Below are 22,060 nucleotides of genomic sequence, written 5' to 3'. Positions count from 1 at the left end.
CTTAATTATCTATATCATCAAAATACACTTATTTGTTGGTTAAATATGAAGAGAAAGGCTTCTCTATTTAAATGTGATTGAATTTAAGTAGTAAAATGATGTATGACCTATGAAAAAATGATTCGTTATACCATACAAGTAAATACAAGTAAGAACATAGAAAAATCTTGCAGTGATTATAAGATTAGAAAATTAAGCACTAACCGATGAATGAATGAAGCCGAATGAGCAAGAGTGTAGGAACCCACTGATGTGGGCAGTTGGGAGATAAGTTTCATTATTCTCCATGGAAACAAACCAAGTTGCCGATCGTGTATCAAAGTTGAGAAGTCATCAGTCACAAATTTTTAATATTATTTCTATCATATTTAACGAAAAGCTAAACCTTACTTAAAAAACCTTATCAAATTCATACGCAGTTGGCTAAGTATTAGTTAGTTCAACTGAAAACACCATAGAGAAAACCTTTGTGTCACATGATCCAATGACGTTTAAAACAAAACTGATATCAGTCACACATCAACTTTGGTTCAAAACCTTCTCGTAATAAAAAAAAAATGGGCTTTGACGAATCAAACCACGATTCTTGGAACTAGAAGTCTTTTACTCTATTTGAGATTCATGAAGTGTTCAACTGGAAATAGTCAAACGGCAAGCTTCTAATATGATCTCTGGACATCTTTGGATCCTTACAAAAATATCATGAACCTTATACGTCTTTGCATGATTGGCATCTCATGCTTTTGATGGTGTGGACAGTGGACTGTCCGTTTGGATAGTTTTTTAGATAACAAGTAGATTAGTTGGTTGGGGAATGCATGCGTGTCTCTAGGGAAAATGAGAGTTCATCTACTGTTGATTTGCGAATTTAGCTAGCAAATATGCAAGTCTAATTGCGCCTTCGACTATCTACATTCACTTTTCAATCATCCACATCCTTACTAGCCGGACTAACAAAACTTCACATATATATATCTCCCAATATTCTTAGGAAGCTCTGTTGCTCGATCATTAGTTACCACATATGATAACCAACAGATTCCATAATCTTATTTGTATATCTCTCTTCCGACAGATCTGAAAGAAATCAATAGACAGATTGAAAACTCAATCTTGGCAAATACTCTCTCAATATAAAATGTTTAGAATTTTTTTATGTTTTCATTGTTCTAAGTAATTTTAAATTTATCAAAAATTGTGTAACCAATCAAATTGAATAGTTCTATTTTGTAATTAGTTGGATAATTTTTAATTTACAATTTCAATAATATTTTTTTAGATAACTGCATTTTTTTTAAATAAATTTGCTTCAGCTAAAACATAACAAGTAACAACACTCGAATTAATCCCAAATTAATAAAAGAATCCAATTTATTAGGCAATATATGTAAGGAAAAAGAAGTATAGGGACCTGTTTGAAATTTCTTTCCCCCTCAGATACCTACTAGGGTTTAAGAGAGGGATTCGTCGGAAAAAAATCTAATTTCAAATTCGTTTTACGTTTTTCCGATATCTATCTCCGGCTGCTAGCTGCAGCCATTGTTTTCGGAAGTTCGAGCAATGAGTTCCTCTCTGATTACTTCACTGTCGCTGAGCTTCAAACAAGTTCCTCCAACAGCTGTTCCCGCTTTTCTCGACTGTGTCCTAAGCTCCACAGGCGTGTCTCCCTCCTCCCTCTTCGAATCCCTCATCAAAGAGTTGCCTTTTCACGCGGAGGTAAACGATCTTTCTTTAGTTCAGTTCCGTGTCCACTATTGGGGTTTATTGAAAAGGCTTCAATGTTTTTTTTTTTTTTTTGTAATAGGAGAAGAAGTTCGATTCTGATGATTGCAACCACATTGCTTCGTTGGTGGCTGGTCTTTGTCACCTACTAAAGAGTTCTGGTGAGTTCTTCGGAAAAAAAAATGAATCTTGTTAGAGGTTTCAAAGAATTAAACTAATTTGAGGTTTTTTTTTGTGGTGGTTGAGTCAGGGTTTGGTAATGAGGATAATCATAATGCGTTGCAGTTGTTTGTGTGGAGAGTGTTTATTCCACTTATGAAGATGGTTCGTGCTTATGACTTGGATGTGCTTAATAAGGTTGAATCTTCATCCTCCTCCTCCTCCTGCTGGTCACATCTCCTTGAGCTTATTGTTTTTTTTCTTCTTTTGTTTGTTTTGTATTAGATAATACAATCGTTCTTTGATGTTGTGGTCGAGACTAGTGCATTGGATATATTGAGAGTGAGTTTGGTGCCTTTTCTACTGAGATCAGTTGGGGTTTCGATGGGAATGCTTCAACATGAAGAATCGGATTTCATCAGGTGGGGAGAGCTGTTGCTTGGTGGCTCTTTGGATATAAATGATAAGGATGAAAACTACGTTGGATCTTTGTCTGAGTCATTTCCGATTCCACTGTCGTGCCATCTTTTGAATCTGATACTGAACGCTGCTTTTCGAAGTCGCCAAGAAGCTCCAGAGGCTGAGGATTTTGCAGCTGGTTTGCTTTGGGATTTGTGTAATACTACTGAGAGGCTTTTGTCTCAAAGTGTGGAGCATCGTTCGTGTGCTGTTAGTTTCCTCCTCCCTGCTGTTTTCAAGGCGTTTTCAGCTCAGTCTTCTCTGAAGATTTCACTTAAAGGGAATGTGTACATACTTTCAAGGTGAGGTCAATGAACCCAAACAATTATTCGCCTTTGGGTTGGTTAGTTTTCTCCGTAAGGATTTTGTTCTGATGTTTAAAACTCCAGGAATGGCTTCAAGAAAAGGATTTGGGAATGCTGCAAGAAGCTGTTCTCGGTTGGATCAATAGAGAGAAGGGATGCTTACAGTGTTCTCTCTTTGTGTCTTTCTTCTAACGGAGCCCTAAGTTATGTCTCAGAAAAAGACCCTGTCGAATTTGACTTTAGGTCTGATCAAGAGTTTTGGGAAGAAATCAAGAAAGGCTTGGTATGGCAAAAGTGCCCGCTATTCTTACAGATTCTCTCAGTTTTGTACTATATGGATCATCCATGAGTGTAAAAAAACTTCTCCTTTCAGGTTTTTGATGAGAGCTTAGTAAGGAAGCAGTCATTGCATATACTGAAATCAGTTTTATCCATAAGCGAAGTGAGTAAGACGAGTACTGACAAGAAGGCAGAAGGGAACTCAGTTCACCGTGCTTTGACGAAAAAGGAGATGTGGGCAGAAAAGGAAGCCAAGTCACTTGGTGTGGGAGAATTGTATGGCTCTGTTGAATCTGCTTTGACTAGTCAGCAGCAGCAGTGGCAAGCTTTTGTGCTCCTGTATGAGATGCTTGACGAGTACGGCACTCATCTCGTAGAAGCAGTGTGGAGTAACCAGGTCAGGACTTTTTTTTCCTTTGGTAATTGTAATTTTTTTCTGCGCTTGATGCTTCATTGCTTTGTCTCCTCTGCTCATTAGTTTTTAATTTACCTCGCAGATTGATTTGTTAATCAAATCATCGTTCAGATATGAAGAAACTCCAGATGAGGAAACTGAAATATTTAATTGGCTAGAGGTTCTTTGGAATCGAGGCTTTCGTCATGATAATCCTCTAGGTACTGTTGTGTACCTCCTTGTTGGCAACACATTTTGACTGATCCAGATCTACATTTCATTTCAGTACTGTGGCTAATTCATCTATTCTAAAATTGTAGTCAGGTGCACGGTCATGGAGTCTTTTATGGGGATTGAGTGGAGAAGATACAAAACATGTACACAATCAATGTCCCAAACTTTCGTTCTTGGGCCTTTCATAGAGGCTTTGAATGATTCTGTACACCACAAGGACTTCGGTAGGTGCTTCTTGGAGAAATGTACTCCATTGTCTTTCATTTACTGTCACTTTGGTGAAGTACTAACTAGAATTATTTCTTGCTTATTCTACTATCCCAGGGCTGAAAAGAATCTATACCTCAAGAACAATTGAAGGTGCAGCTCAATATGTGTGTGCGTACACAAGTTGCCTCAACCCAAGGTAAGGTGTCACAGTTTGTTATATCATCTTATTTTGGTGAAGTACTAACTAGATCTGTTCTCGAGGGTCTGCAAAATTATTAAATCATAAAATTCTATTGTTATACTTTTCTAACTGTTTCTTCACTTCATAGGAATCGGATTGGATTTTTGATCAACTTGGCATCTCTTGCAAAGAAACAGTCTTTTGGTAGGGCTGGATTTATGGCTTTGGTACAATGCATTGTTTCTACAGCATATGTGGTTGGAGGATACGGGAACAAGGAGATGGAGCATCTTGAAAATGGATTCTCTGGGACTCCTCTAGAACCTTCTAGTGAACATTTAAGCCAAGATGAGATGTCACATATACTGGATGTCTTGAAGTTTGTTGCAGAGAGCAGCAGACAACATTTTAATCACAAATACCGTACTCGAGGTCCGTAATCAGTTAGCTTGACCGATTTGTTCATATGTATTAGACTATTAGTAATTATAATTTTTGGGGCTCCCTCATTATATTTAACCACATTAAAACCCATTCTTTGAATGTTTTTTTTGTTCATTCTCTAGTTTGCCAAAAAGTGTTGGAAACTGCTGCTTCAGTGGTGAACCCTTGTGAAGTTCCTCTTGGAACACTATTGCAGTTTGTTTCAGCAATTCCTCGGGAGTTTACTGACCATAATGGTGAGCGTGAGACGTTTTACATACGGAGATTAAATGCAAATTCATCATCTAACATCCTTTGCTTTCTTCCATGTCAGGTTCATTGCGGAAAACGATGCTAGAATGGCTCCAGGGGTGCAACAGAAACACTTCCGACAGTTTATGTACTGATGGCACTCGTCTTGTATCGAGCCTTCACGAGTATCTGAAAGAATTTGTCAGTGATCATGTTGAGGGTTTTGATGATGAAGACTTGGAAGCATGGGAATCCCAAACAAAACGATGGGCAAGAGTATTTTTCCTTACAGTTAATGATGAAGAACATCTCGCCGATATCATAATGGTTTGACTTAGCAGCTAAAATTTATTTTCCACAATGGATTCTTTTAGGTGTACTGCGTTGCTAATTTGACAATCCCCTGTAACTCTGCAGTTTGTGCAAAATAGCGGCGTTAGTTTTTTCCAAGAGAAGAACCATTTAGAACGAGCACCTGCGAAGTTTTTAATCTTTATTTTGAGTATGCTCTTAGAGCTCCAGAACATGCAAGATGGAGTCTCTGAACTTAGTTCTTCGGTGAAAAGCAAGTCATGCATTGGCATTGTTGAGGAAACTGGCAAGCAGATCGTTGGTAGTGCTTCAGTTATTAATGAAAAGTTTGCTGCTGTTCTCTTATCGATACTGGTAAACATTTTCTTGACAGACGATGATATAATTATCTTCTCATTAACTTGGCTTACTATGATTTTTTCTTCTTCCTGGCTTGACATTACAGAAGCAGCTGGTTTCATTTGCTGATTCATCTTGCTCAATATTCTGGTCTCACACTACAGTGGAGAATGGTGTTCTGTCTGGTTCTATCACAGGAAAACTAGGGGGTCCAAGTCAACGCCGGCTATCTGTTCCTACTACAACAGCTGTACTAGAAGCTGTATGATTTCTTTTCTTAAGGAAAATTGCGTACAAATTTCTTTAAGGCCAGTTCCCTGTAGTAACACGTCTACAACTACAACATTGAAAAGAGATTCATCTCAGTGCTTTTTGATGAGCAGGTAACATCGGTGAAAATTATTGGGTTGATCTCGTCATACTGTGGTCAAGTAACTAGTGGTGTTACTGAACTCAAATTAGCATTGACTTTCTTTTGGAAGTTCGTCCAGCATACGTTATCATCTCAAAATTGTAATTCTGAGGTAATGCCATTCTCCTGAGTTTTCAAGTTTGATGTGATGCATGAACTGTATGGGATCGCAATGTACTAATTCATGACGAATGTTTCTTACCAGGCTGAAGCTGAGATCTATCTTGCAGCATTTGAAACGCTAGCTGCTGTACTGAATGCAGTTGTGTCCTTGTGCTCAGCTAGAGCTTTCAACCTTCTAGAAAACGATAATACATTATTAGCCACGGTGGATGGTGAATATTGGTTACAAGCTTCAGTTCCGGATTTCCTCCACAACATTAACCATCTTCTCACAGCAGGACTTCTGGCAAGAAGTAGAAGGGCTGTTCTGCTTAGCTGGAAGGTAATGCACATTTTTATTCTATTGATATAGCTGTTTACCAGTGGAATTATACATGTTACAAGATCTTATCATCAGTGGCCTTTTGCTTCTGGAGGGATAAAAAAACATTCTGACCCTAATGTTCTTGATTCAGTGGCTTTGTGTGGAGTCTCTATTATCAGTCATGAATGTTCTTGATGCCAGACGTATTCCAGGAGATAGGACGTCTTTCTTCTCAGATGATACAGTCAAAAGCATATTTTATGATATTGTAGAGAGGTGAGATGTGACCTAGTGACTCTAGTCGACGTGAACTTTATCATACTTCTCATTCTTGTGGCTTCTATCTTCCGTTTACGACTTGGCAGCCTTGAAAATGCTGGGGAGGGTTCTGCTTTGCCTATGCTGAAATCTGTCAGACTTGCTTTGGGGATACTTGCGTCTGGGAAATCATCTTTGGATGGTTTCTCGGGTGTGGATACTCAGGTTTTGTAATGAGTTTGAAACAGATTTGATTGAGTTTTTTTTTTCTTTATCCTTTTCGAATAATTAATCTATATCTCATTTCTTGTGATGCCTTGCAAGCAGACGATGTGGCAGCTGGTCAAATCATGTTGGATATTGCATATCAGCTGCAAGAAGAGAAGGGTCGCACCCATCGCTGCGCTTTTGTCTTCTGTGCTGCATTCTTCTTTGTTTAGTAATAAAGACATGCACGTAGCTGAAGATGGAGATGGACCGCTGAAGTGGGTATGCATCTATCCTTCTTAATTAAATGTTTTGAAAGAACAGAAGGGAAAATGTGTCTTTTATTGGCAATCTCTTGTTTCACAGTTTGTTGAAAAAGTACTTGAGGAAGGTCAGAAAAGTCCACGCACAATTCGACTTGCGGCCTTGCACCTAACAGGACTGTGGCTCATGTACCCTAGGACGATCAAGTACTACATTAAAGAATTGAAGCTTCTGACTCTCTATGGTTCTGGTCTGTAATAGCTTTTATTTCCATTAAGCCATCACTGCGATCGCTGTATGATACTGAATTGCTTATCCTTTAACTTTATGATTTTTAGTTGCATTTGATGAGGATTTTGAAGCTGAGTTATCTGACAATAGTGATGCAAGAACTGAAGTATCGTTACTGGCAAAGAACCCAGACCCTGAACTGACAGAAGTAAGAGTCAGTTTTTGCAGATGATAGATTCAATTTATTTGACTCAGCGAAGTGACATGTTCTGCATTTTTTCCTCAGGTTTTTATCAACACGGAGTTGTATGCACGTGTGTCAGTCGCTGGTCTGTTTCAGAAGCTGGCTGATTTGGCCAATATGGCCGAACCAGCATGTCAAAATCAAGATTACCAGGATGCTATTGTGGCTGGAAAGTTGTTTCTATTGGAGCTTCTTGATGCAGCGGTACTTATTGTCTGATACTCTGATTAATAAATGATATGTACTGATCATATTATCTAAATGGGTCCATTTCTTGAGGGCACAGGTGCATGATAAAGACTTGGCAAAAGAGCTTTACAAGAAGTATAGTGCTGTAAGAGTTGCATTCTTTTCCTTTGTTTTCCTCCATTGAGTTCGTAGATGGACAGTTGAGAAAAGTGACAAACCACTATTGACTGTAATTGCTGGTTTCTCTTTAACAGATCCATAGACGAAAAATACGCGCGTGGCAGATGATATGCATTATGTCGCGCTTTGTCAGCAATGACATTGTTGGCCAAGTCATGGACAATGTGCACATTTGCTTATATGTAAGTTTAGGAATAGATAGCCTGCACTGTTTATAAAATTTTGTCATTTTCAACTTAAACTGAAGCTGATTGTTTGTGTGTTTGATTTGATTGCAGAGAAATAACCTGCCTGCTGTTCGACAATACCTGGAAACATTTGCCATAAACATTTACCTGAAGTTTCCACCATTGGTAAAGTACTTTATAATGTGGTTTGTAAGCAAACTCTAAATGATATCATGTCTTACTTGGTTGTTGTATCACAGGTTAAAGAGCAGTTAGTTCCTATACTGCAAAATTACGACACTAAAGCTCAGGTAAATCATGTGCAAGATACACATTAGACGCTCTACTACTAAAATAAAAATACAATGCAGAACTTTCTCTGTTTAATGTATTGATAGATGTTGTCTTGTAAATATGCAGCAAGCTCTCTCGTCCTATGTCTTCATTGCAGCCAATGTCATCCTTCATGCCGAAAAGATGGCTCAACAGACAAATTTGAGAGAACTTCTTCCACCAATAATTCCGTTGTTAACTTCTCATCATCACAGCTTACGAGGTTTCACTCAGGTTGGTCTTATATAGATGTTCATCTCTGTCTTCTTTTGGTTAAGATTGGCCTTCAATTATATATCAATCTTGTTCTATTTTCTTTTCGGGTTGCGCAGTTATTAGTGCATCGGGTGCTCTTTAGACTGTTTCCCCCCTTGGAGTCCACATCCTCTCAGAAAATACCGTTGGAGAAACTGTCTTTTGAGAATTTGAAGTCTTACCTGGACAAGAATCCTGATTGTTCGAGGTGTGTTGTTCTACTCAGTCTGATTATAAGTTTTCATATTTTTAAAAAATAAGGATTTAGTTTTGTGGACAAAGCAAGGGTTTTGGTGTTATGTGATACTTTGAGAAATAGAAATGTTATAGATCTGAGAAACGTTCTACAAGACTTGAGAGAATTATATCCTGGGATCTCTCTCTTCCCTTTACAACTGTGATCAAATCTCTTGATGCCTCTCTCGTACAAACTCTCTCTCTATAAATAACAACTGAAAAGCAAAAGCAAAAGTAGACGGTCACACATCACGTGAGTCGTTAGACGTTAACCGTTATCTCCAGCACACCAACGCCGTTATTCCTTATTCCTCGTAATACTCCCAATCACGCTGTCACACGTGACACGCTCTCCTTCCTCGAAGATTCCTTCTGATCCTTTTCCTTCTTCCTCCTTCCGTACGTGAACAGTAGTGGAGGACGTAATGCCTCTCTACTAACATTACCCTCCGCTGCAAAATTGACCTTGTCCTCAAGGTCAAACTCCGGAAACTGTCCCTGAATTACTTTCCTCCATTCCCATGAGCTCTCATAATCTGGTAATCCCTTCCACCTGATTAGTACCTCATCTTGGCCGGAGGTCGGACTCACTCTTGTTCCCAACACCGCTTCAGGCTGAACTTCCATCACCCCTTCGTGAGTGAGTTGAGGAGGAAGTGGAGCCACTGAAATTTCCCCCCCGACCGCTTTCTTCAATTGTGACACATGAAATGTGTGATGAATCTTAGTCCCTTCTGGTAGTTTAAGACGATACGCGACCTCCCCCACGCGCATGATCACCTCAAACGGTCCATAGAAACGAGCAGATAACTTCTCATTCACTCGACGAGCTAAAGTCTGCTGTCTGTATGGACGTATCTTGACATACACCTTATCCCCTACCTCAAATGTCACCTCCCTGCGGTGCCCATCAGCCTGCTTCTTCATCATCTGTTGCGCCTGATTGATATGTTCGCGTAGTGTTGCTAACATCTCATCTCGCTCCAAGAGACGACTTTCCAAATCGGCATTAGCCGTAGACCCTTGCTCGTACTTGACAAGAGCAGGCGGATCCCGACCGTAAACTGCTTTGAATGGTGTCATTTTGATGGCGGAGTGAAAAGAAGAGTTGTAGCACAGCTCAGCCCACGGCAAGTAACGGGCCCACGCCTTCGGTTTATCGCTCGTGAAACAACGCAAATATGTCTCTAAGCCGCGGTTTGTCACTTCTGTCTGACCATCTGACTGAGGATGGTAGGCTGTGCTCATGCACAAAGTAGTCCCCGACAAGCGGAACAGCTCTTTCCAAAACTGACTAGTGAACACTCTGTCTCTGTCTGATACAATTGTCCTCGGAAACCCGTGTAACTTGATGACCTCTTGAACAAATAACAAAGCGACTTCAGTTGCTGTGAAAGGGTGACGAAGCCTGATGAAGTGAGCGTATTTTGACAACCGGTCCACCACCACCAGTACTGCGTTATACCCCTCTGAGCGTGGCAAGCCTTCGATAAAATCCATAGCCACGTCTTCCCAAATAGCTTCTGGAATGCGCAATGGTTGTAGCAACCCTCCGGGGGCCAACGTTGAGTATTTGTGACGTTGACACACCGAACAAGCCGCTACATATCGCCTGATGTCCCCCATCATTCCAATCCAGTAGAACATCTCATTAATTCTCCTCTGTGTGCGTTGCACGCCACCATGACCCCCCATACGCCCATCATGTAACTCTTGCAGGATTACTCCAATCAGCTTCGACTCCTTAGGGATCACCAGCTTCCCTTTCCGTAACAATCGCCCTTGAACCACTGTATATTCAGGATGACTCGCTGGGTCAGTCAACACCTCAGTCAGTATCTTCTGCAACGATGCATCCCTTGTCAACTCAGCCTCAATATCCTTGAACTGAATTGCAGTAGGAACCGACATCGCCATCAATTCTGTACCCACCCCCCTTCTTGATAATGCATCTGCCGCCTTATTCTCCAACCCGGGTTTGTAGTGGATGTCAAAGTCAAAACCCAATAACTTTGAAAGCCACCGCTGATACTCCATATTGATTTCTCGCTGTTCCAACAAGAACTTTAAACTCTTCTGGTCTGTCCTTACTATGAACTTCCTCCCAAGTAAGTAGTGACGCCACTTCTGAATAGCGAAGACAATCGCCATCAGTTCCCGCTCGTACACTGATTTTAGCTGTTGTCTCTCAGATAGTACTTGGCTAAAGTACGCAATTGGTCGCTGTCCCTGCATCAATACTGCTCCTAAGCCCTTTCCGGAGGCGTCGGACTCGACCACAAACTGCTCTGCAAAATCTGGAAGTGCTAGTACTGGTACCGTTGTCATCGCTTGTTTGAGCTTCACGAAGGCACCAGCAGCAGTCTCACTCCACGTGAACTTGTCCTTCTTCAAAAGGTCTGTTAAGGGTTTCGCAATGCTTCCATACCCTTGCACAAACCGGCGGTAATATCCAGTCAGACCCAAAAAACCCCTCAACGCCTTGATGTTCTTGGGTTCTGGCCATTCCGTCATTGCCACGATTTTAACAGGATCAGCCTCCACTCCGTTGGCTGATATCACATGACCCAAATACTCAATGCTCGAGCATCCAAACTCACACTTCTTTCTATTAGCAAATAACTGATGCTCTTGTAACTTCTCAAGCACTAGCCTTAGGTGTCTAGCATGCTCCACATCGTCCTTGCTAAATACCAGAATATCGTCAAAAAAGACTAAGACAAACTGCCTCAGAAACGGTCGAAATACTTCATTCATCACCGACTGGAATGTGGCCGGTGCATTGGTAAGTCCAAAGGGCATGACGAGGAATTCGTAATGCCCGTCGTGTGTCCTGAATGCAGTCTTGGGTACATCCTCCGCCTTGACTCGAATCTGGTGATAACCCGCCCTCAAATCTAGCTTTGAAAACACAGTTGCTCCTCTCAATTCATCTAACAACTGATCGATCATCGGGATCGGATAGCTATCTATCACCGTGGCTTTGTTTAAAGCACGGTAATCCACACAGAATCGCCAACTTCCGTCCTTCTTCTTCACCAGCAGAACTGGACTAGAGAAGGGACTTATGCTCTCCTGAATAATCCCCGCCTTCAGCATCGCAGTCACTTGTCTCTCAATTTCCTCCTTCTGCGCATGTGGGTAACGGAAAGGACGGACGCTCACTGGATTACTCCCCTGAGTCAGAGTTATCGCATGTTCTCTATCTCGAGTAGGAGGTAACCCCTGAGGTTCTTCAAACACTCCTCCAAACTCCCGTAATATTCTCGCCAGCGGTTTCGAAATCTTCCTCTCCCTACCTGAGTCAGAGCTCAGCTCCCGACACTCCACCAAGAGACTCAACTCCTGTTGCTCTAACACCTTCTTCATTGCTTTTACTGAAACTTCTGAGCTACAGATGCCCGGATCTCCTTGTAACTCCATCAGCTTTCCCTGCACTGGTATCTTCAGCGTCTGTAACTTCCAATTGACTCTTGTCTCCCCTAGTGTCTCCAACCACTGTATCCCCAATATCACATCCACATTGTTGAGCTCCAGCGGTAAGAAATCTGAAATGAGAGAATACCCCTGCATTTCCAACCTCACATTCCGGCATATTCCCCCTCCTCGTACTGGCTTTCCCGATCCAGTAATCACACCAAAACTCCTTGTTTCCTCCGCTTCCAGCCCAAGCTTCTTCATCAAACTGTAGTCGATGAAGTTATGCGTCGCTCCACTGTCAATGAGGACTAACGCTTCAATGTCTCCGACCACTCCCCGAAGTTTGATGGTGCGCGGAGATGAAATTCCCGCCGCCGACTTCGCCGATAAAGCAGCACATTCCGCGAACTCCGGTGTCTCATCCTCCGTTACCTCATCTCCTTCCTCCTCGTCTGGTTCCTCCTCATCCCCTTCTTGAACCACCAATACCATCAACTCCTTGTTCGGACAGTCTCTCCTCGCGTGGGACTTCCCTCCACATTGAAAACACAGTCCTTCTGCTCGATAGCGCGCATACTCCGTCGGTGAGAGGCGACGGAACGGCGCTCTTCCCTTTCCCCCGTTATTAGGGTTCTGAGCCACCGGTCGTTTCTCTCCTGGAATATTCTTATCGGTCCCCACCGTTGTTTTGGGCTTTTGGTTCGAACTTGGCCCAAGCCCATTACCACTCGAGGCGCCACTGCGCGGTAATGATGGGGTGGACCCCCACGGCCCTCCTCCTTTAGCACTTTTCCCGTTAGCCGTCTCCGGTGTCTGATCAGCGTAGCTTGACCACTCCTCCACCAGTTTAGCTACGCTCATCATCTTCCGAAGCGTTCTTGGCTCCATCAGCTTCACTCCCGCACGAATCTGTGGCTTCAACCCTACCAAAAACGCAGTCTCCAAGATCACATCTGGGACTTCTGGAGCATTCGTTGCCAGTGAGATGAAATCACGGCAGTACTCACGAACCGTTCCCTCTTGTCGCAACGTCATCAATCGTTCCCTAGCCGTCATCTCATGCGACGTGGCAAACTGCTCTAAAACGCGGAACTTCATCTGCTCCCAACTCTCAAACGGATTACGTTCACGTTCCCAACGATACCACAACAGTGCTTCCTCATCGAAGCACATCCTCACCACCCGAAGCTTTCGCTCCTCCGAGAACTCCTCCAGCTCGAAGTATTGTTCAACACGCAACACCCAGCTCTCCGCGTTCTCACCGTTGAAGATCGGAATCTTCAGCTTCCTCATGTTCTCATCGTGTCTTTCCTCCGTCCGTTGCCAAGGATGATCGAGGGGGTTTTGTAAGTTTCCTCTCCCCTCTCCGTTCCTTGTTATCGACTCCGAACGTGTTCCTGATCCGCCTGCGCGATAGAGTCCGCTACGATCTTCCTCCGTCGCGATCTGTTTACCTGGTCGCTGGATCGTCTGAGAGATCTCTTCCTCCTCATGACGACGCAACGACGCTTGAAACAGAGCCGCGAGCTCTCGCTTCCTCGTCTCATCATCCACGTTCAACCTTTGCTCCAACCTCTCCAACACACCCATACGATCTCGGATCTCAGCTACCGACTCCTTGAGAACCTCCATCGTACCCTCCATCACTCCGATCTTGCTCACCTCTTCTCTCAGGTTATCCATCACCGCATCGACATCAGTTTTTTTTCCCGGCGCCATCGTCTCCCAGAAAAGAAAGGCTCTGATACCAAGTTGTTATGTGATACTTTGAGAAATAGAAATGTTATAGATCTGAGAAACGTTCTACAAGACTTGAGAGAATTATATCCTGGGATCTCTCTCTTCCCTTTACAACTGTGATCAAATCTCTTGATGCCTCTCTCGTACAAACTCTCTCTCTATAAATAACAACTGAAAAGCAAAAGCAAAAGTAGACGGTCACACATCACGTGAGTCGTTAGACGTTAACCGTTATCTCCAGCACACCAACGCCGTTATTCCTTATTCCTCGTAATACTCCCAATCACGCTGTCACACGTGACACGCTCTCCTTCCTCGAAGATTCCTTCTGATCCTTTTCCTTCTTCCTCCTTCCGTACGTGAACAGTAGTGGAGGACGTAATGCCTCTCTACTAACATTTGGTTTATTATTTACACACATTCAGCTGTGTTTTTTGTTTTTGTTTTTCCTGGTGTAGATTGCGATCATCAATGGAAGGATATCTTGATGCCTATGATCCCACCACATCTGCCACTCCGGCTGGTGTTTTTGTCAATCGTGTTGAGGTGACCAATTTATACATTTGGACATTTAAAAATATATCATACAGCCAAGTAATAACATTATCAAGATATTTTGTGGTGATGCAGGAAAGTGAATTTGAATGTGTTCCAACATGCCTCATGGATAACGTGATTTCTTTTCTGAATGTAAGCAAATAAACATAATTTATAACAATTTTTTTTTGTATGTGTGTTTCTGTCTTTATCATGAAGTCTTGCAGGATGTTAGGGAAGATCTTCGTGCTTCCATGGCGAAGGACATTGTTACCATTAAGAATGAAGGCTTCAAGATCGAAGAAGAGCCCAACCGTCGGTTGATGACTTCCACATCAGATGAAGACAGGCTTTCTGAACCATCTTCGTTGGACTTCCAGAAGAAGATCACTCTATCTAAACATGAGAAGCAAGATGCTGGTTCAAGTTCTGTGCTCCAAAACGGAGAAACATACAAGCGGCTCTTTGGTATGCAATTTTTTACGTAGCTGTCTATTTCTGAAGACTATGTATGTACAGTACAGCCTCTCTGCACGATGCTAACACGGGTAGTAACATTTTAGAAATGGAGAAAGAAGACGAGCTTGTGAGTCAGCTGTTACGATCTAGAAGCATGGAGGTGGAGAGGTTGAAATCTGGCCGACAGAGTTTGATCCTTGTGGCTTCATTGGTTGATCGTATTCCTAATCTTGCTGGATTAGCCCGGACATGCGAGGTATAACGACCTCTTTCTTTCCATTTAGACTAGTAAAGGAAGAGAACAAAAGTTAGGTGTTTTGTACTTCTTGTATTTAGTTCAGTATTAACAATGCCTCTCTCGCTGCATAATTTCCAGATATTTAAAGCATCGGGTCTTGTCGTTGGAGATGCAAGCATAATACACGACAAACAGTTCCAACTAATCAGGTAAGGCCATATATATTGAAGTCCTCATTGTATAAGGACAGCACAAGTTCATGCTGTTGTTGGGTCTGCTTTAGAATACAAGATAAATGGATCAGTAAATATGAAGTAGCCAAGAAAAATCTGCACCCTGAAAACATGGACCTAACGTTCCTGCTGAATTAACAGAATGGTTAGAACCGTAGACAGGCTACTTACAAGTGTTTTTCTCTCTCTCTTTTCTGTAGCGTGACTGCTGAGAAATGGGTTCCAATCGTTGAAGTCCCAGTGAACAGTTTAAAACTGTTCTTGGAGAAAAAGAAAAGAGAAGGCTTCTCAATCTTGGGACTGGAGCAGACAGCTAACAGTGTGTCTCTGGACAAGTATCAGTTCCCAAAGAAGACTGTAAGTTTGGAAGTTTTCTTTTACTTCTCTCTCACTTTCCCCATGGAAGTAAAAAAGGATCGTGTTGATGATCACTGTTGTCTCTGTTGTTGTTTCGAAAAGGTTTTGGTGCTGGGTCGGGAAAAGGAAGGCATACCCGTGGATATAATCCATATACTGGACGCTTGTGTGGAGATCCCACAACTAGGAGTTGTTAGGTCCCTCAACGTCCACGTCAGCGGCGCCATTGCTCTCTGGGAATACACTCGCCAACAACGCATTCAATAGTTTTGATCTTCCCTCCCATCATTTTGCCTAAACACTTATAGCATTAAACGTTATGACCAACGTTTTTTTCACATGAGATAAAGATGTTTTTTTTTTTTTTTTTCCCTCTGAATTTCATTGATAACATTAGAAACATACAAGATTGTAACATTGAAGCCGGCGGAACATATAGACCTCCCCGGAAGCTAAACCCAAAAGAAGGGATCGAAAACCCAAAACACACGGGTGACACATGAACAACTAAAATATAAATCAACTCTTTCAACAAACCCAGATCAAATCAAACCTAGATAAAAAGGGCAAAGACTTAACAATCAATAGCTAGCCGGATTTCTTACCACGAACTAAGCAAGATAGCACGCAATGCAATAGAACGGAAGAGCTGAGACTTCATTTGAACCCCAAGTTCACAATGACAACGCCTGAACCATCTAGACCTCGTCTGAACTACCTGTTCACGATGACGACTACCAAACCACAACGCCTACACTAAAGCACAAAACCGTGAAGAGACAACACTCGAGATAAGGTCCACCTCAACCGCACCTTCATCTGGAGATCTTCACGCCTCCACCTCGATATATTGCTTCGCCATACGAAGCCACAGAGGAAACACAGAGACTAGAAGCACCCAGGAAGAACACTTATTCAAGGTGCGAGAGGGACCTTCATCTACAGTTTTGGTAACACTACTACTCATCTACAGTTTTATTTCAATCACTATTTTAAAATTTTGGTAACACTACTACTCATCTACAGTTTTGTCTGTGATAGACTGACAGTGACACATGTTATTCGTAATTAATTATGATCTTTCGATTTCTGTAAATCCATCACTGTTCAATACTACATGTTGAGTATCTGCAGACTGCAGCATGTGGAAATCATCACTCTAACAGTGACATTGAACATTACTCCCTCCGTTTTTTAATATAAGTCGTTTTAGAGAAACTTTTTTGTTCCAAATTATATGTCGTTTTCGGTTTTTTATGTAACATTTATTAGTAATTAATGTTGTCTGACCAATGATAATATATCTTCTATTTTTCTATTGGTTAAATTGTGGTTAGATAAATAATTAATGATGTTTTTGTTTCGAAAATATAAGAAATTAATGATTTTCTTAATCTATGTGCATAGTTTCAAAACGACTTATAATAAAAAACGGAGGGAGTATTAAGGATATATAAATGCGATGGTGATAGTAAATTGGCAACATTACCCGGCCCGCAAAGGCCCAGTTAGAAAGCTATTACAGTCAACCCTTTTCGCGTTTCAAACATTTAAATTTCCAATCAAGTGGACCCCACAAAACAAAATTTCGAAAAACCTAGCAAGCGCGAGATTCAAAAAACTTAATTTAAATTTAAATACACGCTGATCAATGGCAACTGAATCACACGCGCCTCACTCCCTCTCTGCCAAATATACTCTGGGCTCCGTGAAAGACATATCAACTCTCTCCCACTACCTGAGAGATTTCTCTCCGTCATTTTCTCGGAAACCTAACAGAAAAAACTGAATCGCATTTCCACATCCATGGCTTCTCACTCCTTTCCCTCACCACCACCACCACCACCATCTTCGCGATAGCTTTCAGTGTATGCTTCCGCTATTACTCTCTTCCTCTTTTCGTACTTCCCTGAGAATGTAGCGAATCCTAGATTGATTCAATCTTCTTCGTTTAGGAATGTTTAAGCTCGAGTAGCTGTTAACTGTACTACTTTCCAAATTTAACACTAGGCTGAATCAATTTTAAGGAAAATCGTAATCTGCTCCGCGTTATTCTCTCACGAAATTGATACGATTCGCCTAATCTTTCATATATTGATGATGCGAGATCTTCGTTGCTTTATATTCGCAGGTGTTGAGATTCAACCAGCAGATCTTGGAGAGGAGGAGGCGATATGAAGACGACTAGCATGCAGGCGAAAGGGAGAGGAGGAGGAAACATGAAGGCGGCGAATCCACAGCAGGTTATCTTCGAGCTGAAGAAGAAAGTCGTAACCGCTTTAAACAAGCTCGCGGATAGAGATACGCACCAGAGAGGAGTCGACGAGCTCGAGAACACAGTCGAGCATCTCGCGCCTGACAAGATCTCTTGCTTCCTCTCGTGTATACTGGATACTGATTCCGAGCAGAAGAGCGCGGTGCGCAAGGAGTGTATCAGGTTAATGGCGACTCTGGCTAGGTTTCATCACGGACTCGTTGCGCCGTATCTCGCTAAGATGGTCTCTAGTGTGGTGAAGCGGCTCAAGGATCAGGATTCTGTTGTGAGAGACGCGTGTATTGAAACGATGGGTGTTTTGGCTTCGAAGATGAGCTGTTATGAGGACGGGAGCTATGGTGTCTTTGTTTCCTTGGTGAAACCGCTTTTTGAAGCTATTGGTGATCAGAATAAGTATGTGCAGTCAGGTGCAGCCTTGTGCTTGGCGAGAGTTATTGATAGTAGTCCTGAGGCTCCGGTTGCGATTATACAACGGATGCTTACCAAAACTGTGAAGCTGCTTAATAGCTCGCATTTCATTGCAAAGCCAGCGGTTATTGAGCTTAACCGAAGCATCATCCTGGTGAGTTTTGTTTCTACTAATCTCTTGTTTGCTTTGGATGTGATTGTGTAACGATAGTTTGGGGAACTGATTCTAATCCAGGCTGGTGGGGCAACGACAAAGAGCGTGCTTATCTCAGCAATGAGTAGCTTTCAAGATGCGCTTAAAAACAAAGACTGGACTACTCGTAAGGCAGCCTCTGTAGCACTTATGGAAATAGCGGCTACTGGTGAAAAGTTTCTTGGCCCCCTCAAGGCTTCTTGCATTAGCTCTCTAGAGTCGTGCCGCTTTGACAAAGTTTGAACTCTTGTCTAAATTTCACTCTCTTTACAGATGATAATGTTTGAAGTAAAATATCTAACGCTGCTTTTCTGTTTAGGTGAAACCGGTGAGGGACTCAATTGTCCTCGCCTTGCAATATTGGAAAGGTGTCCCTGGTTCTGATATTCAAGAGCCATCTGAAACTGTATCCTCCGTAAGAGGTGAGTTAATAAAATGGTTTCTTTCCTCAAATCTTTTTGCATCTTTTTCATATTTGTGTGCTTCTTATAGACTCATAGATGCTCTTTCTGTTAATCTGCTTCGTAATCACAGAAAGTTATAGTGGAGCTCAAGGGGATAGTGAACTATTCAGCACTAGTGACTCTAAATCGAAGGATGTTACATCTAACAAATATGTAACAGATTTGGCAAGGAAGAAGGTTCCATTTTCTGCCCGGAATGCACCTACACGTTACAATGACGACCCTCGAAAGACTAAACAAGATAATTGGCGCATCGAAATCGCAGTCTCGGAATCTCCAGTTATCTCCAAGATAATTCACAATGAAGAATCAGAGGGCAGTTGCATCACCAAAACATTTGCAGAGCCGGCAAACCCGCCAGAGGTGACATATGAGTACATTCCAATGGAAGATAAGGCAAATTGTTATGTGACTGACGCTGTGAATGAAAACGACGATTTCAAGTCTGTTACAGTTTCGTCAAACAGTTTCCTAGCGAGTGGTATGGTTAATCCAGCCATAACGAGTAAGCAGTTCGCAGCTGAAGAGACTTACTCTGAGGGACAGCAATTCTCAACCAAATTGAAGAATCGTACAAGCACTGACTCTACTGTAACAGTCTCATGCTCTGAAATCAATCATGACTGCTGTGCTCAGATTGCAAATGAAATGGCTTCTGTACGTAAACAGCTCTCAGATATTGAGAATAAACAGTCACGGCTGATAGATCAGCTACAGGTCAGTGGATACTCTTTCACAATCTATTGTCTGTACCTTTGTATTCTGAAGATGCAAGTTCTCAAAAGAGCTTTGGATTTAGAGTTTTTGACACAATAAGTGCAAACTTATTTGTTGTTCTCCTTCTGTTTTGTAGGTCTTTTCAACAGGAATAATGAACAACTTTTCGGCTCTTCAATCCAAGGTGTTAAGCTTAGAATATGCAGTGGAAGGGATCGCTCAAAACTTTGCCTTGCATTCAGATATATCAAACTCCAATTTTGTGAAGCTAAACCAAGGTAGTACTGTGTCACCGAGGCTCTCTAGTTGCACTTCGAGGAACTCAACGGAAGTCCGCAATCGACAATCAACATTATCATCTTCCAAGTACTCAGTGACAAGAGAGAACAAAACACATGGAAGAAGCAAACTAAATGTATCTCAGGGTATAGAAAAGACGCCAAGAAGTGCTGTTGGTGAGACTGGTCAACAACATACAAGGGAAGACATTTGGAATAACATTGGACAAGGAAGACAAACACTGAGCCAGACCCGGAAAAGTTCTGAAAGCGTAACAAAGCATTATGCAGAGGTGATGAGTGGACCAGGTGGTTCATGTGAAGATGTGGTTGAATCAGAGTATTTAGAAGTGCTCTCTGGTGGTGATGAGCTAGCACTTGTTGAGCTTCTTGACAGAACCGGCCCCGTGCTGGACAGTTTGTCGTCAAATACCGTTAATGAGCTTCTGAGTATACTTCTCTCCTATCTACTTGAAAGAAGATTCATGAATTCAATACTTCCTTGGCTGCATCAGGCAAGTTTATTGGATTTGAAATCATGCTTGAATTGCTACTACTACTTGTACTGGAAAGTGTTACTAAAAATTCACTGTTTTGTTCTTCTAATAGGTCGCTGACTTGAGCACTACAAATGGAGCTAATTATCTGATTCCATCAGCAAGAAAGAGAGCTCAAGTGTTGTCTGCAATTCAGGAGACTTCGTGCATGGGCTTTTCGAATCTTGCTGAGAGAAGAGCTGTTACTCAATTAGCAATGAAGTTGCGCAAACTTTGGGGTAAGCTAAAATATTTCCTTGCACTGACACTTGGTCGAAGAATCACGCACAGAAAAAAAAAATGCAACATTGATCTCTAAACTGTTACATTGTAAAATCTTCGTAATGAACAAAAGTCCCATGTGGGTCTGTTTGCAGTAAGTATAAATCTTTAACTTCAAATTAAAGTCTTATTTTTGTTTCTTTTTTTTTTGCAGGAAAGTGCTCATGATCATTAGGTGTGCTGAAGTAGACAAGACACTGACAAGAAATTAAGAGAAACACAGTGAGAGAGAAGAGAGAGAGAGAGAGAGAATTTTTAAGAAACTTCCACGCTGGAACGTGTATTTCATTTCTTTGGTATCTGCTAAACTGGTGTCCGTTCATGAGCCGATTGAGCTCACTGTTCTTGATTTGATTGATGTTGTTCTGCTTGTTGGTTTCTAGGCGATGATTTGATTCGTGTAATGTAAAGAGTATTTCATTTCTTGGGTTCATGCTAAACTGGTGTTCATGAGGCGATATTTTGCTCTGTTCATTGTTTTTGATTCTATGTTCGTTGGAAATTTTGTAGCAATCTCACCTGATGGTTTCCTTTTGTTGAGTCTACTTTTTGGAGCTTACCTCCATATGCTCTAGAATATTGGTGGACTTCAACTTTTGGATTCCTCCGAGGCATGGTCTGGCATGTCGGAGAATTGAGAAGTAGGTGCCATAACATAATAATTCATGTGTACTATCGTTAATACTTCATTAAAATGGCCTATTTCAAACCCAACTGTTTGGATAGTGCTTATTTCATCATGAACTTTAGTATAGTATCTATTCCATTATGAACTCAACAAAATTTTAAAATGTTTACACGAACTTTTACATATGTGCATATATATACATTGACTATAACGGTGATTAGTCAACCGTTTATTCGGGTGACTATATAGCTGACATGACATGACATTTTCGTTAAAACAAAGAATTTGAACGCACGTCTTGACGGATAAAAAGCTTATACTTATCTGCCAAGACGTGGTTTCAAAGTAGTTTTATTCGTCAAGACGTGAGTTCGAATTCTGTAAGACTCAAATTTTAATTTTGTGATATTTATAAAATGACGTCATTTTGACAAAAAATGTCATGTCAGCTATCTAGTCACGGTTGACTAACTACGTTATAATCAATATATATATATATGTAAAAGTTTGTGTAGACATTTTAAAATTTTGTTGAATTCTTGATGAAATATGCACTATACTAAAATTCATGATGAAATATGCACAATCCGGAAAGTTGGGTTTGAAATAGGCTCTTTTTCCC

At 41.5% G+C, this 22,060-nt stretch overlaps 2 protein-coding genes and 1 long non-coding RNA gene across 3 annotated transcripts; 2 read left to right on the top strand and 1 right to left on the bottom strand.

Moving 5' to 3' along the window:
* Positions 1-1,131: 1,131 nt before the first annotated feature.
* On the bottom strand, positions 1,132-2,388 carry LOC117127948. The gene is made up of 2 exons (XR_004450966.1): positions 2,174-2,388; positions 1,132-2,060 (listed from the first exon to the last, which is right to left on the bottom strand). It is a non-coding gene; the product is annotated as an uncharacterized LOC117127948 (long non-coding RNA).
* On the top strand, positions 1,489-16,753 carry LOC103855553. The gene is made up of 36 exons (XM_009132553.3): positions 1,489-1,716; positions 1,805-1,883; positions 1,973-2,079; positions 2,167-2,642; positions 2,730-2,928; positions 3,019-3,321; positions 3,422-3,539; positions 3,639-3,776; positions 3,877-3,958; positions 4,092-4,375; positions 4,510-4,623; positions 4,701-4,945; positions 5,036-5,284; positions 5,376-5,531; positions 5,653-5,793; positions 5,887-6,126; positions 6,260-6,384; positions 6,474-6,591; positions 6,694-6,855; positions 6,940-7,087; positions 7,176-7,276; positions 7,355-7,516; positions 7,599-7,646; positions 7,756-7,863; positions 7,960-8,034; positions 8,109-8,159; positions 8,269-8,415; positions 8,514-8,644; positions 14,292-14,379; positions 14,464-14,523; positions 14,598-14,838; positions 14,934-15,085; positions 15,206-15,276; positions 15,501-15,657; positions 15,760-16,013; positions 16,627-16,753. The coding sequence occupies exons 1-35, from the start codon at positions 1,561-1,563 to the stop codon at positions 15,922-15,924; spliced, it is 5,397 nt and encodes a 1,798-aa protein (XP_009130801.1). The 5' UTR covers positions 1,489-1,560; the 3' UTR covers positions 15,925-16,013; positions 16,627-16,753.
* A 421-nt stretch (positions 16,754-17,174) lies between these two features.
* On the top strand, positions 17,175-21,284 carry LOC103855543 (TORTIFOLIA1-like protein 2). Its single transcript, XM_009132542.3, has 8 exons — positions 17,175-17,525; positions 17,789-18,494; positions 18,576-18,770; positions 18,853-18,955; positions 19,068-19,714; positions 19,851-20,507; positions 20,602-20,767; positions 20,965-21,284. The coding sequence occupies exons 2-8, from the start codon at positions 17,832-17,834 to the stop codon at positions 20,976-20,978; spliced, it is 2,445 nt and encodes an 814-aa protein (XP_009130790.1). The 5' UTR covers positions 17,175-17,525; positions 17,789-17,831; the 3' UTR covers positions 20,979-21,284.
* The last annotated feature ends 776 nt before the right edge of the window (positions 21,285-22,060 follow it).

This window comes from Brassica rapa, chromosome A01 (genome assembly GCF_000309985.2).
Source record: "Brassica rapa cultivar Chiifu-401-42 chromosome A01, CAAS_Brap_v3.01, whole genome shotgun sequence".
In the NCBI taxonomy this organism is placed as follows: Eukaryota; Viridiplantae; Streptophyta; class Magnoliopsida; order Brassicales; family Brassicaceae; genus Brassica; species Brassica rapa.
Note: the sequence above shows the minus strand (reverse complement) of the source record. Positions and strands in the feature narration are given on the sequence as shown.

Excerpts from the sequence above, each read along its gene's own strand:
- LOC103855543 (XM_009132542.3), top strand. The coding sequence starts at position 17,832 with ATGAAGACGACTAGCATGCAGGCGAAAGGGAGAGGAGGAGGAAACATG. Across the intron at positions 18,495-18,575 it reads TTAACCGAAGCATCATCCTG|GCTGGTGGGGCAACGACAAA; the intron begins GTGAGTTTTGTT and ends ATTCTAATCCAG. Across the intron at positions 19,715-19,850 it reads GGCTGATAGATCAGCTACAG|GTCTTTTCAACAGGAATAAT; the intron begins GTCAGTGGATAC and ends TCTGTTTTGTAG.
- LOC103855553 (XM_009132553.3), top strand. The coding sequence starts at position 1,561 with ATGAGTTCCTCTCTGATTACTTCACTGTCGCTGAGCTTCAAACAAGTT. Across the intron at positions 5,285-5,375 it reads CTGTTCTCTTATCGATACTG|AAGCAGCTGGTTTCATTTGC; the intron begins GTAAACATTTTC and ends TTGACATTACAG. Across the intron at positions 8,645-14,291 it reads AAGAATCCTGATTGTTCGAG|ATTGCGATCATCAATGGAAG; the intron begins GTGTGTTGTTCT and ends TTCCTGGTGTAG.